Source organism: Staurois parvus, unplaced genomic scaffold, assembly GCF_062004578.1.
Source record: "Staurois parvus isolate SC_StPar_1 unplaced genomic scaffold, SC_StPar_1.0 ptg001979l, whole genome shotgun sequence".
NCBI lineage: Eukaryota > Metazoa > Chordata > Amphibia > Anura > Ranidae > Staurois > Staurois parvus.
This window is the reverse complement of record NW_028319775.1, coordinates 20,539-35,757: the sequence shown is the minus strand read 5'-3', so window position 1 is coordinate 35,757 and position 15,219 is coordinate 20,539. Positions and strand designations below refer to the sequence as shown.

The following is a 15,219-nucleotide window of genomic DNA, read 5'->3' as shown; positions in this document are numbered from 1 at the left end:
GGTGGGGCAGAGGACGGGTCACTGCTGGTAGGGCAGAGGATGGGGGTCACTGCTGGTAGGGCAGAGGACGGGTCACTGCTGGTAGGGCAGAGGATGGGGGTCACTGCTGGTAGGGCAGAGGATGGGGGTCACTGCTGGTAGGGCAGAGGACGGGTCACTGCTGGTAGGGCAGAGGACAGGTCACGGCTGGTAGGGCAGAGGATGGGTCACGGCTGGTAGGGTAGAAGACGAGTCACTGCTGGTAGGACAGAAGACAGGGGTCACTGCTGGTAGAGCAGAGGATGGGTCACTGCTGGCAGGGCAGAGAACAGGGCTCACTGCTGACAGGGCAGACAAGAGGGGTCACTGCTGACAGGGCAGACAAGAGGGGTCACTGCTGACAGGGCAGACAAGAGGGGTCACTGCTGGCAGGACAGACGACAGGGGCCACTGCTAGCCAGGCAGAGGACAGGGGTTTCGGGAAGCGTGATGACGTCACAAACGTCGGCTCCACCGTAGGCGTTTTGTCACATATGACATCTTCTGGGGTGTATCTACCCTACCCACCCATCTTGCTCTCTACCTGTTAAACTATACATGAATCCATCTGTACGCTATGTATAGTATCTATCTGTCTGTCTGTCTATCTATTAGTATCTATCTATTATCTATCTATCTATCTATCTATCTATCTATCTATCTATTATCTATCTATCTATCTATCTATCTATCTATCTATCTATCTATCTATCATCTGTCTGTCTGTCTATATCTATCCGTCCGTCTGTCTTTCTACCCATATCTATCTAATTAACTATCTATTAATCTGTATCCAGCTACTCTATTATGTATCTATATTTCTATCTATTAGTATCTATCCGTCTGTCTTTCTATCTGTCCGTCCGTCTATCCATCCATCTATCTGTCTATCTATCTAACTATCTATTATCTATATCCAGCTACTCTATTATGTATCTATATTTCTATCTATCTTCAACATCAGGAATGCAAAGAACACAACACAATAAATTCAACACATTGATAATTAATATTTTATTTTTTTATTTTATATAAATAGTTTTTAAATAAGTTTTGTGCATTTCTTAACAATGGAAAATAAAAAAAAAGGACAAAAAATAATAATATAAAATCACCATAATTAAACACTGATTTGAGGAATTGTTGGCTGTCCCTTCATTCAGTTGGCCCTGTGTGCAGTCCTGAGAGTCCCGACTCCCTACCATTGCAGCAAACACTGGGCATGCTCTGTACCTGTAACCATTAGGTCACAGCCCTGGGTGGGTGTGATTAGATGCTTCGAGTGCTTTCAGGAGGCGGGGCATGTCTGATTCTGTGTCATGTGACCATGGATAGTCATAAAGCGGGATGCTAACATTGGTAAACCCTTGTGACGCTCGGTGCTCTATGGCGTCTTCTGAACATTAGTGGTTACGTGGAACCTTTTATGGAGGACTGGGATATCCCCATCATTTATTTAAAAAAAAAAATGGACACTACCAAAAATGATTAGAGTTCTTTTAGTACCTTCTCTTTGATAGACCCGATATGGTTGAAGGAGATGATGGCGAATATCATTGAACTTCTAGAACGAGAATCTCCGAGAATCTCCGGGATTAAGCCGAAGTATCCCAGCTCTAATCTCTGCTCTACTGCACTTCGGATGTGTGGGTTCCCCCTCATAATTCCAGCCTAGTCGAAGGTTGAACATTGAATCAGACAAAAGATTTGGGTTTCTGTGGCCACCTTTAACCCCCCAAATATTTAAGCGTTTGCAGATGTTATGATACGATCCATAATGGGCCGCTAAACGAAGACACATGTTCACACATCTGCAGTGCAGTAGAGCGCCTATTACGGAGGATCCTTGGGAACCTTTTGTTCACTTTCGAAACTACATCCAATGCCATCCTTCGTTTGTTTGCTAAAGCTCCACGTGGTCCGTTAGTCCTGATTCTTTGCAGTCTACTAGGGCCTCTTCATCCAAATGTAAGACATGGAGACACAATAATAAATATATAAATACAACTTGTTAGAGGTTTGTACATGCCATCGAGGACCGATCGATGCAGCAACAAACAGCAGTTCCTACCGGCACTATAAATGAAAGTTCCCGAGAACTAAAGGTAGTGGAATTTTTGAGTTGTTGTAGCACCACCAGTAAGTTTTGATATGTCCTTACAGCAGGATAAACCAAGGGTCACCATCGGTCCTCTAGCCTCAATGTACAACTTAGTCCATGGTTCCTTAGGTTTTCCCAAAGGATCACCTGCAGCTACACCGGGGGTAGGCAACCTGCGGCTCTCTAGCTGTTGCGGAACTACATTTCCCATGGGGCATTTCAAAATTGACAGTTACAGCCAGGGGCGGACTGACCATTTGGAAACTCGGGCACTGCTTGAGGGCCTGGGGTCAGTAGGGGGCCCCTTGAGATGCCCTTGGTACCATTTTCATAGGCTTTTTTGAGTTTGGGCAAGGACACAGGGGCCCCATGATCTCCTATTGCCCGGGGGCCCCATGAGTTGTCAGTCCGCCCCTGGTTACAGCTATGACTTGCAGAGGCATGATGGAACTTGTAGTCCTGCAACAGCTGGAGAGACGCAGGTTGCCTACCCCTGAGATACACCATCCAAGGCCAAATCTGCCAAATCACCTGTGGCCAGGGGCGGACTAACCATTTAGGCACTCGGGCACTACCAGAGGGCCCAGGGTCAGTAGGGGGCCCCATGAGATGTCCCTGGTACCTTTCATATGCTTTTTTGGGTGTGGTTTGAGTGTGGGCGAGGACACAGGGGCCCCATGATCCCCTATTGCCCGGGGTCCCCATGAGTTGTCAGTCTGCCCCTGTCTGCAGCTACACCATCCAAGACCAAATCTGCCAAATCACCTGCAGCCAGGGGCGGACTGACCATTTAGGCACTCGGGCACTACCCAAGGGCCCAGGGTCAGTAGGAGGCCCCATGAGATGTCCCTGGTACCTTTCATATGCTTTTTTGGGTGTGGTTTGAGTGTGGGCAAGGACACAGGGGCCCCATGATTTCCTATTGCCCTGGGGCCCCATAAGTTGTCAGTCCGCCCCTGTCTGCAGCTACACCATCCAAGGCCAAATCTGCCAAATCACCTGCAGCCAGGGGCGGACTCACCATTTAGGCACTCGGGCACTGCCCAAGGGCCCAGGGTCAGTAGGGGGCCCCATGAGATGTCCCTGGTACCTTTCATATGCTTTTTTGGGTGTGGTTTGAGTGTGGGCGAGGACACAGGGGCCCCATGATCCCCTATTGTCCGGGGTCCCCATGAGTTGTCAGTCCACCCCTGCCTGCAGCTACACCATCCAAGGCCAAATCTGCCAAAGCACCTGCAGCTACACCATCCAAGGCCAAATTTGACAAATCACCTGCGGCCAGGGGCGGACTCACCATTTAGGCACTCGGGCACTGCCCAAGGGCCCAGGGTCAGTGGGGGGCCCCATGAGATGCCCCTGGTACCTTTCATATGCTTTTTTGGGTGTGGTTTGAGTGTGGGCGAGGACACAGGGGCCCCATGATCCCCTATTGCCCTGGGGTCCCCATGAGTTGTCAGTCCGCCCCTGCCTTGCAGCTACACCATCCAAGGCCAAATCTGCCGAATCACCTGCAGCTACACCATCCAAGGCCAAATCCTATCACCCAGGCTGGATTGGGATGGAGAGAGCCCTGTTTAGCACCAGATCTCACGTTTGAAGACTATATAAAGGCACGACGGACATATAAATTAGAATGGAATTTGAACATTTAAAAAAAGAAACCTCATGCTGAGTGTGAGCAGGACCAAGAGTCTGGCCAGAACCGCCAGGCGTTGCTCATGTTGGGCTTTACAGTAGCGAACAAGATCCATTCAAATCCCCCCCCCCCATCAATCACTTCTATGCCTACGAAAAGCTATTCACAAAAAAAAACAAACTCTTCTTCCGGGTTCCTCTCGAAGGGCATTCCAGAACATGAGAGCTTCTCGTTTCTGTGGACAGTCTCCAACCCTCTCAGGCTGTCCCTCAGGAAAGTGTTATCAACATAGTTATCCTAGCTAATTATTTTATGTTCCTATTAAATAATATGGGTATCCAGACCCTACTTTCAGTCCATAGTGAGGAATCAACTCCTCTTACAAGCTACCGTAGAGTTTGACGCTGAATTTTTTGATTGCCTCAGCAACGGCAAACCCTTTTTTTTCTTTTTTTGAACACTGCAGTGATCACAGATAACTTTCAAAGTTCCTGGAAGACTGTGGTGGTGGTGGTCCCCAGTTCACCTTTGACGTTCAAAGTCCATTGGCAATAGAAAACAGTTGGCCAAAGTAGGCCGAAGGCCAAAGGGGAAAAAGTCCAAAGGGGAGCCGCCGGTGGTGGACCAGCCAACAGCACGGGCTTAGTGAAGACTCAATAATGTCTACTTTGAGTCCAGGTGGCTTTCCTTTGTTTCTTTCGAGCTATACAACAGTCTGTTGATGTTTTTTTAGGCTTTTTTGGCAAGACCATCTGTACCACCTCTGGTCACCTCTTTTGAAATATATTTCTTAATGACTTGGTGGTAGAGCTGGCCATTAAATGGTTTACAGGATGTTGCCCATTCATTTCAGCCCCGGATATTTTCGAGAACATTTTGTGAAAGATGGTACCATCCAGTTCTTTATATGCATGGCTTGAAGATGCTGCCTGCAAAACACGTAAACTTCCTCCCTTAGAGAAACTAGGTTGGAATGTGCTAGCTTGTCTCTGTGAATTGAGACATAATTGTCCCAGTACATCTTCTACTCATCATTTGTGGTTGTTTCTGGTCTTCCTCAAAATTTCGAGTATCTGCGCCCGCCGTTTCATCCAGTCTTCTGTTGGTTTCTTGGCTTGTGTGGTCCTGGTGGTAGGTTTGGGGACAAAGAAAGTGTATTTGAGACGTGGAGCTCTCTGGTCACTGACAACTAAAGCCTGGATAGTAATGGACTCTTTCAGGGGTCCACGTCCAACAATGGTTTCCATGGCTTTGGTTGCCCCGCTGTACCGTAGAGTCAACCCTCCCCCAATGTTAACGTCCACTTCTGAGGGCACCAGGATGTAGTTTCCATTGAGGGCGTAGGTTCCATCTTGTCTTTTTAAGGCCAGATAGACTCCATCGCTTGTTGAGGATGACCCGCTGTTCTGACGTATCAAAATATTTGTGGCCCCTGCTGGGATGGTGACCACGTCATTGTAGCCGTACCTGAAAGCAGAAAACAAATGTTTGAGGATAATCATTCCAGTACAAAACATTAGTAGTAGACCTAAAGATCATATTTTACAAATTTTCAAGTCGGCATGTCTCTTGAAGACTGGCTTGTTGCCATTGAACAACAAAGTACTCATATAGGTGCCAGAGAACATTCTATATGGAAAGCAACCAACCTAATCAAGATACGTTCCTGACTCTGTATATATATGTGAAGGCCAGAAAAGCGGACAATAACCAGATACAGAGTCTCCTTTGTACTTGTCGGACTTCCCAACTATTCTAACATCCTCTTTCCCAATATAGCCTATGGCATTTGCCCAGTTGGCCTGACATGACAACTCTAAATTGGGTGTTTGAAAATCCTGTGGTGTCTCACCGTGGTTTTGTAAACGATCCATAGGTCTTGGTACAGGCAGAGCCGTTCCCACCGCACACCATGCACTTATCGAATTTCTTCTTGGATCCGATAACTCGGTCGCAGCCAGCGTGGACGCAGCGCCCCTGTACACATACAGAAGAGGAGTCCATAGAGCATGGAGTACCATCTGCCACCTGGAACCAGAGAAAACAGGGAGATTTGGTTACCATTACTGGTCAAAATGTGTGAAAGCATGGGGCTATAGAACCAACTGTGTCCATGTAATGCTCTTCTATGGGAGTTGGCATTCCATTCCATAATCACAGTAGAAACTACATTGGAAATATCCATTCTTATTCCACGGCGTGAAATGGTAGAAGAATAGCAGTTCTTAGATATGGGACTCACCCGTGGCTCCAGGACATAATAGTAACCCAAAGGACGTGATTGGCAGGTGAGCTTGCACTGGTCTTTCTCTGCGATTCCATTGTAGCGGGGAACCCAGTCCATGGGCGATGGAAAACCCTTGAAGAGGTCTGTCCGGTGGTTATAGACGGCACACTGCTGCTCTCTGTATGTCATCGCTGTAGGGCGAGAAGATTGGGGTGACCACATATTAGTTAACTTTTCTAATGAAGACCTCCTCATCTGTCAATCACTGGACTTGTGTCCTGTTAGACCAGCGTTCTCCAAACTGAGACCCAGGGGCCATATGTGGCCCTTTGCTTGCCTTTATCTGGCTGTTGGGGAACTTTTCCTCCCATTGATACAAGACACTATTCCTCTCACCGATGCCAACAATGGGATATAATTCCTGCTATTGACATCAACAACGGGACACTATTTCTCCCATTGACACCAACTATGGGGCACTATTCCTCATAGTCATTATGTCATTATGGTGTCATACCAACAATGGGCCACTATTCTTCCCACTGACACCAACAATGGGCCACTATTCTTCCCACTGACACCAACAATGGGGCACTATTCTTCCCACTGACACCAACAATGGGGCACTATTCTTCCCACTGACACCAACAATGGGGCACTATTCTTCCCACTGACACCAACAATGGGGCACTATTCTTCCCACTGACACCAACAATGGGGCACTATTCTTCCCACTGACACCAACAATGGGGCACTATTCTTCCCACTGACACCAACAATGGGGCACTATTCTTCCCACTGACACCAACAATGGGGTGCTATTCCTCCCACTGACATCAACAACGGGACACTGTTTCTCCCGTTAACACCAACTATGGGGTACTATTCCTCATAATGACACCAACAATGGGGCACTATTCCTCCCACAGACACCAACAATGGGGAACTATTCCTCCCAATGACACCAACAATGGGGCACTATTCCTCCCACAGACACCAACAATGGGGCACTATTCCTCCCACAGACACCAACAATGGGGCACTATTCCTCCCACAGACACCAACAATGGGGAACTATTCCTCCCAATGACACCAACAATGGGGCGCTATTCCTCCCGCTGACATCAACAATGGGGAGCTATTCCTCCCACTGATACCAACAATGGGGAACTATTCCTCCCACTGACACCAACAATGGGGCACGATTCCTCCCACTGACATCAACAACGGGGCACTATTCCTCCCACTGACACCAACAATGAGGAACAATTCCTCCCACTGACATCAACAATGGGGAGCTTTTCCTCCCACTGGCACCATCAATGGGGAACAATTCCTCCCACTGGCACCATCAATGGGGAACAATTCCTCCCACTGGCACCATCAATGGGGAACAATTCCTCCCACTGGCACCATCAATGGGGAACAATTCCTCCCACTGGCGCCATCAATGGGGAACAATTCCTCTTACTGGCGCCATCAATGGGGAACAATTCCTCTTACTGGCGCCATCAATGGGGAACAATTCCTCCCACTGGCGTCATCAAGGGGGAACAATTCCTCCCACTGGCACCATCAATGGGGCACTATTTCTCCCACTGACACCAAAGATGGGGCGCTATTCCTCCCCTCAATACCAAAGATGCATTGTTTACTTCCATTGACACCAGGACAATCTCTACTCCCAATGGTCCACCTAAGGTCTGAACAACCGTAAACTGGCCCTTTGTTTAGAAAATCTGGAGACCCCTGTGTTAAACTTTGACACCAGTAATGACTTTTTAATATATTTTTAGGCAAAGAGAAGTCAGTCCCAAAGAGGGCAGCACTGAGCTTCTCTAGGATCACACTGCATGCAGCTTGTTTATTATGAATTTGTCTCTCATTCAATTTACTGAAACATACATTATATAATGTGGAGAAAATCTAACTTGTGATTTTTGGTAATCACAAACTTCACAAATATTTGTGAATCATGGAAATCAGCCCTGGGATAGCAAAAAAAAAAAAGGGCAGTTCTCCTCTACAATGTAGATTATAATCACCTGCCATTGAGTTCGAACAACTTTGAAATTGGCTCTGGGTGTGTCAAACGTACCGTTGCCGGTTGGGCACTCCTGCGTGTTGCAAGAGCGGTATTGAGTCCTCTTCCCCTCACAATACTTCCCACCGTTTCTTGGGACTGGCTTGTTGCATTCACGATGGGAGAAGTGAACTCCACCACCGCACGTCCGTGAGCATTCCCCATTTGGACCCCAAGGACCCCAACCGCCATTCACCGGAGTCTGCAAAATGAACCATAAAACAATTAAATAAAGTTGCAATATTGTAACAGGAATGCAAAGTTCTCTGCGTTGGAGAACTAACAACATACACCAGGGGCGGACTAACAACTCATGGGGCCCCCGGGCAATAGGGGATCATGGGGCCTCTGTATCCTTGCCCACACTTAAACCACACCCACAAAAAGCCTATGAAAGGTACCAGGGGCATCTCATGGGGCCCCCTACTGACCCTGGGCCCTCGGGCAGTGCCCGAGTTCCCGAATGGTCAGTCCGCCCCTGAAACTACGAAGCTTTAGAGCAAACGATGAGCAATTGATAGCTAGCATCTCGAAGGTCAAAAAATGGCTTCTAGAGATCTACAGATGGAACTTTTGTTCTAACTTTTATATTCTCAACAATGCAACCACGTGCATACTGACTCTTAAAAAAGAGTTCCTTCTGGCTCATATAGATATATATGATCTAACTGGCCCCCAACGTCTACCTTTAGAGGTCTACAATACACCGAACTCACATTGTAGGCTTTCATTTCCACTTTGCTGATGCAACGGCCATTCATACAAGTCTTCCCGACTCCACATTGCGTTCCGTCCGCCCAGGGGAAGTGCTTAGTTTGGCACATGAAGTGTCCATCGATCCTTCCCGTACACCAAAGAGAGGAGCAGGGGGTGTGCAGGTTTGGGCAGTGTCGAGAATCGGGACCAAAAGTTAGCTGGCACTGGCGGTCAGAATCATAGTCGTTTCCGGGGAATGGGACTGGCAGGCGGAGGGGAGCTGAGGGCTTGTCCAAAAGACAGTGACCTGGAGAAGGAAGATATATTGTCAAAACGTGGCTTAAGTGGCTGCTTTGAGACTTTAAGATCATAGTAACTTGACAATGTAGGAGAGACGGGCTATAGGGTTACCTACCATTGTCGTTGTCCAAGAAGTCAGTGATGAATTTGGCACTGCATGGTGACCACAACTCTTCTGGATCCACATACGACATAACAGGGGCCATCATGTGACGGGTATTGCTGGCCGGGCGGTTAATCTCAATGCAAGGTTTAGAGTTGTCATGGAGCATGTTGAAAACGTGGCCTGTTGGCAGATGAAAGGAAGATTGCAAATGCTATTTCTATCAACTGGAAATGGTGGTTGGGAGTCTTGGTCTAGCTCAACCCTGTAGATAGCAGACGAGCTGAGAAAGATCACTTGAGGAACATCAAATACGTCACTGCCTACATGACCTTCCACCAGATGAAGGAATCAATTTTGATAGACATCTCTTTTAAACCATCAGTTGTTGAGCAGTTCGGCTTACCTAGCTCGTGAGCAGCGGTAAAAGCGGACTGCAAGCCGTCGTCCTCGACTATGGAACAACTCCTTGATGGATCACAAACTGTACCAACATCAGCCATGCCAAGTGTGTCGCAGGTGGATACTCCACAAAGATTCTGTCAACAAGGATTCATGTAAGTAATAAATACACATATGTTCCCTAAGAACTGGTACGATCCAGTCAAAATTTTGGTAAAATTTTAGGTGCCACAAAAAAAAATTTTGGTAAAATTTTAGGTGCTACAAAAATTAACACACCTGCCGGGTGAAGAGTATGGCCGTGTCGAAATGTTCCGAATCAGAGTCGTTGGGTTTGTTCAGCCCTTTCTGCCACTCACAGAAGTTCCTCAACATCTCAGCAGCATTGGTGGTCATCTTCAGCCCCCCATAGGTGTTGGACTTGTCGGCCCGCCCAATCACTACCAGCCGCGTCACCACAACATTGATCGGGTTCTTCAGGCTTGGGTGGCGAAAGAATTTGGCAGCAGCTGCCATGACGGTCAACAGATACCTCTTGAGACCTGCTCCGTGGAAGGTGGCCATCGTTTCATCTGCAACAACCAAAGTCTCCACGTAACGGGGCACTGATGCAAAACGCTGTTGGGGATAAAAGAGGATAATTGTTGAATGACGTAAAACTAAACGTATATTTAGTTTAAAAACTTACAGCGATGCATTTGGATGTCAAAAAAATGCTCAAGCAATTAAAATGGCTTTTCTAAATTTTCTACGTTGCTGGACTGCTTTGTCTGGAATAGCGAGGCTCCTATTTTCCTCGCCTAAAATTATTTCCCTCTCGCATTCCCAACTCTTACATCATCTTTCTGCTCATGCTTGGAGAGCCTCACTCTTGCCCTTAGACGTGTCTCTGTTCCTCAGCTCAGTGCTGACCCAAAATTGGGGTTGGAGAAGAATTTAACATCTCAAAAAGGAATCCAAAGTTTTGAAATGTTCTGGTGATTAGGCGTAGACTACTCGCGTGTTTTTGCATTTCCTCAAAGTTCTCCATTTATTTCTTTCCTAGATAGTTTCCAACGGTTTTCCGTCTAAGGAATATGGATTTCTAAGGCTAGATGGTTCATCCCAGGTAATGTAGTTCCCTTAAACATTCAACTTAACCCTTCAACTAGGAATATTTACCAAAAAACCCAGAGGTGGCCATTAGAGGTGTCAATCATGTTCTTTGGGTAATATGACATGCAAAAGGGTCAAAGGTTGGTTGCGAATTGCTTACAACAACATGCTGCACAGTATGTTTCGGGGGAAGAGGGGTGTTATGACAGATTCTTTTGAAGCCCCCTCGCCACACTTCAGGATAAACCTAACAACAAGCCAGCAGAGGCCCTTTCAGCGCTGTTCTCTCGGAATGAGGCCCTGTTTCCCCGGATTCCGTTCATAATTCAACTTGGAATATTTTCCGAAGCAGCAAATCCCGAACTATTCGCCATCCATCATGCTTGTACATCTAGCCTACGTTGCGATATATTTACATGACGCATCCCTATGGTCCCTGGCGTCCAATCATTGTAGTCCTTTTTCAGATCAGCATGTCCTGCCTATAGCATGTGATGACGTCAATTTTTTATGGTCCTTGACGTCGTTGCAACAAATGTTTCTGCAGAAGGGACCAAGATAATTCCTTTTATACAAAAACAATAAAGACTCTTAAAGAGAACCAATCAATGGTAGACTGGGGCAAGAACCGCCCAATTATAATTGTACTGGATGAACAATGTATATGCGTCCCCTAATGAGGAGGACTCTGGAGCTCGGAGACTCATCCCTGAGATTTGTTACCTCCTCTGTCAATGACCTGACCTCTTGTGGATATTGAAGCTGTCCCTCAGCTTCTGGTTGTGTTTGATAGCACATATTATATATCTACTTTGTGCTGGAGACCATGCTGGAGTGACTGGATTAGTTGATGGTCATGGGTGGGTGATTGTGTGGGCAAAGAGGAAGAGGTCCCTTCCAGTGCGTTGTACGCAATGGTGAACAGTGGTGGTGAACCCTCTTGGGGTTTGGGCGGGTGATTGTGTGGGTAAAGAGGAAGAAATCCCTTCTAGTGGGTTGTGCCTAATGGTGAACGGTGGTGGTGAACGCTCTTGGGGTTTGGGCAGGTGATTGTGTGGGTAAAGAGGAAGAAATCCCTTCCAGTGGGTTGTGCCTAATGGTGAACGGTGGTGGTGAACCCTCTTGGGGTTTGGGCGGGTGATTGTGTGGGCAAAGAGGAATAAATACCTTCCAGTGGGTTGTACCTAATGGTGAATGGTGGTGGTGAACCCTCTTGGGGTTTGGGTGGGTGATTGTGTGGGTAAAGAGGAAGAAATCCCTTCCAGTGGGTTGTGCCTAATGGTGAACGGTGGTGGTGAACCCTCTTGGGGTTTGGGCGGGTGATTGTGTGGGCAAAGAGGAATAAATACCTTCCAGTGGGTTGTACCTAATGGTGAATGGTGGTGGTGAACCCTCTTGGGGTTTGGGTGGGTGATTGTGTGGGTAAAGAGGAAGAAATCCCTTCCAGTGGGTTGTGCCTAATGGTGAACGGTGGTGGTGAACCCTCTTGGGGTTTGGGCGGGTGATTGTGTGGGCAAAGAGGAAGAAATCCCTTCCAGTGGGTTGTACCTAATGGTGAACGGTGGTGGTGAATCTGTGGGCAAAGAGGAAGAAATCCCTTCCAGTGGGTTGTACCTAATGGTGAACGGTGGTGGTGAATCTGTGGGCAAAGAGGAAGAAATCCCTTCCAGTGGGTTGTACCTAATGGTGAACGGTGGTGGTGAATGTGTGGGCAAAGAGGAAGAAATCCCTTCCAGTGGGTTGTGCCTAATGGTGAATGGTGGTTGTGAACCCTCTTGTTGTTTGGGTGGGTGATTGTGTGGATAAAGAGGAAGAAGTCCCTTCCAGTGGGTTGTGCCTAATGGTGAACGGTGGTGGTGAACCCTCTTGGGGTTTGAGTGGGTGAATGTGTGGGCAAAGAGGAAGAAATCCCTTCCAGTGAGTTGTACCTAATGGTGAACAGTGGTGGTGCACCCTCTTGGGGTTTGGGTGGGTGATTGTGTGGGCAAAGAGGAAGAAATACCTTCCAGCAGGTTGTGCCTAATGGTGAATTGTGGTGGTGGACACTCTTGGGGTTTAGGCTGCTACCTTCCTGATATGGCCTTCTAGTCCTTTCAACGAGAAGTCTTGGGTAGGATGGAAGGAGAGCCCGATGTCCCTGCATCCCTGTCCAGCACTCTGCCATTCTGCTTTCCGGAACCTCGTAATCAATATATCACTTTGGGAACCCTTCCTATCCAATAGTATGCAGCACCAGCCCTATAGAAAGGGGAGTCCGTTCCCCCGAAACGCGTTGGCTTGGTGTACATGATTATACATTCAATAAATATCTTATGAACCATAAATCAAAGTTCCAGTTTTTCTGGACATGGGTGCTCCTTCTATCCCACCCAAGATATACGTCACTTTAAAGAGAATCAGAAAAGATACAATGGCCTCTTCACCAGTGCAAAGTGTGGAGGGGAAATGAAGCAATAAGACATTAGGAGAAGTGCCTTGTCCAAAGGGTCTAGTTATAAAAATAAAAAAGTTGTATGAATGTTTCAGCCGAATAATCCCCGTAATATGTGTACTTCCTATGATCGTCAGCTCCATCTAGTGGCCATGATGTGGTATTTTCCTGAAATACCCCCAATCAGGAAAATACCACCTAGTGGCCACTAGTTGAAGCCGACGATCATAGAAAGTAGACAAATAGCTGTGCAAATGTTTGAGACAGCCACACGGCAATTTTTTTTTAATATATAGACCCCCTATATATTCCCAAGGTTGCCCAATATGGTGTAAAAGTACCCTTAATTTTTAATAGAATAGGCAATGGTTAAGATTTGAGGATTGGTGTCTCCTCAAGTGGATTTCCCTTAATTTCCTGGCCCCAAAACAAAGCAGGAAGTAAGAGAAGACCTCTCAAAAGTGAGAGGATATGCCTTCATAGATGGTTGACAGCAGACCAAATGTACCCACTGGGGATTTCCCTTCGACTCCTGTTCCAGTGACAACCCAAGAATTTGGTTTTCCCCCATGACTTTTAATACAGGAGACAATGGCCACCAGGATGGGTGGAGAGAGCAAGTGTTCATGTAGATATATCCAGCAACGAATGCCGAGGGTAGTAGTTCAAAAACAAGAGCCAGTCAAATCCAGGAGAACCCCAAAGGCCGGGAAGACTCCATCTCCTACCTGGAAAGAGTTAAGGCAGAAGGGCAGACAGAAGGCAGATACTTAGAAAGCTGCAGATGAGGAACACAATGTTGCAATTCCGTAGCGATGAATTTTTAATAAAGTAGGCAATGGTTAAGACCCCTCATCAAGTGGATTTCCCTTAATTTCCTGGTCCCAAAACAGAGCAGGAAGTAAGAGAAGATCTCTCCAAAGTGAGAGGATATGCCTTCATAGATGGTTGACAGCAGACCAAATGTACCCAATGGGGATTTCCCTTTGACTCCTGTTCCAGTGACAACCCAAGAATTTGGGTTTCCCATCACTTTTAGTACAGGAGACAATGGCCACCAGGATGGGTGGAGAGAGTGAATGCACTTTCACCTTCAGTTGGAAGGAATCATTTCCGTAAAGTGAACGTGGTCCATGTTCATAGAACGTAAGAGTGTTCATGTAGATGTATCCAACAACGAATGCCGAGGATAGTAGTTCAAAAACAAGAGCCAGTCAAATCCAGGAGAACCCCAAAGGCCAGGAAGACTCCATCTCCTACCTGGAAAGAGTTAAGGCAGAAGGGCAGACAGAAGGCAGATACTTAGAAAGCTGCAGATGAGGAACACAATGTTGCAATTCCGTAGCGATGAATTTTTAATAAAGTAGGCAATGGTTAAGACCCCTCATCAAGTGGATTTCCCTTAATTTCCTGGTCCCAAAACAGAGCAGGAAGTAAGAGAAGACCTCTCAAAAGTGAGAGGATATGCCTTCATAGATGGTTGACAGCAGACCAAATGTACCCACTGGGGATTTCCCTTTCGACTCCTGTTCCAGTGACAACCCAAGAATTTGGGTTTCCCATCACTTTTAGTACAGGAGACAATGGCCACCAGGATGGGTGGAGAGAGTGAATGCACTTTCACCTTCAGTTGGAAGGAATCATTTCCGTAAAGTGAACGTGGTCCATGTTCATAGAACGTAAGAGTGTTCATGTAGATATATCCAGCAACGAATGCTGAGGGTAGTAGTTCAAAAACAAGAGCCAGTCAAATCCAGGAGAACCCCAAAGGCCGGGAAGACTCCATCTTCTACCTGGAAAGAGTTAAGGCAGAAGGGCAGACAGAAGGCAGATACTTAGAAAGCTGCAGATGAGGAACACAATGTTGCAATTCCGTAGCGATTAATTTTTAATAAAGTAGGCAATGGTTAAGACCCCTCATCAAGTGGATTTCCCTTCATTTCCTGGCCCAAAAACAAAGCAGGAAGTAAGAGAAGATCTCTCCAAAGTGAGAGGATATGCCTTCATAGATGGTTGACAGCAGACCAAATGTACACACTGGGGATTTCCCTTCGACTCCTGTTCCAGTGACAACCCAAGAATTTGGGTTTCCCATCACTTTTATTACAGGAGACAATGGCCACCAGG

The 15,219-nt window shown here is 46.9% G+C and overlaps 1 protein-coding gene across 1 annotated transcript in view; it reads right to left on the bottom strand.

The window, feature by feature from the left end:
* Positions 1-1,024: 1,024 nt before the first annotated feature.
* Positions 1,025-15,219, bottom strand: part of LOC149433093 (A disintegrin and metalloproteinase with thrombospondin motifs 4-like) — a 28,090-nt gene continuing 13,895 nt past the window's right edge. Inside the window, exons 2-9 of the mRNA XM_089664657.1 lie at positions 9,846-10,184; positions 9,571-9,703; positions 9,177-9,347; positions 8,782-9,068; positions 8,081-8,267; positions 5,998-6,173; positions 5,608-5,783; positions 1,025-5,222 (exon numbers count right to left, since the gene is read on the bottom strand). Coding sequence (XP_089520783.1) covers positions 4,787-5,222; positions 5,608-5,783; positions 5,998-6,173; positions 8,081-8,267; positions 8,782-9,068; positions 9,177-9,347; positions 9,571-9,703; positions 9,846-10,184 — 1,905 coding nt within the window. The 3' untranslated portion in view covers positions 1,025-4,786. The remainder of the gene's footprint in view (positions 5,223-5,607; positions 5,784-5,997; positions 6,174-8,080; positions 8,268-8,781; positions 9,069-9,176; positions 9,348-9,570; positions 9,704-9,845; positions 10,185-15,219) is intronic.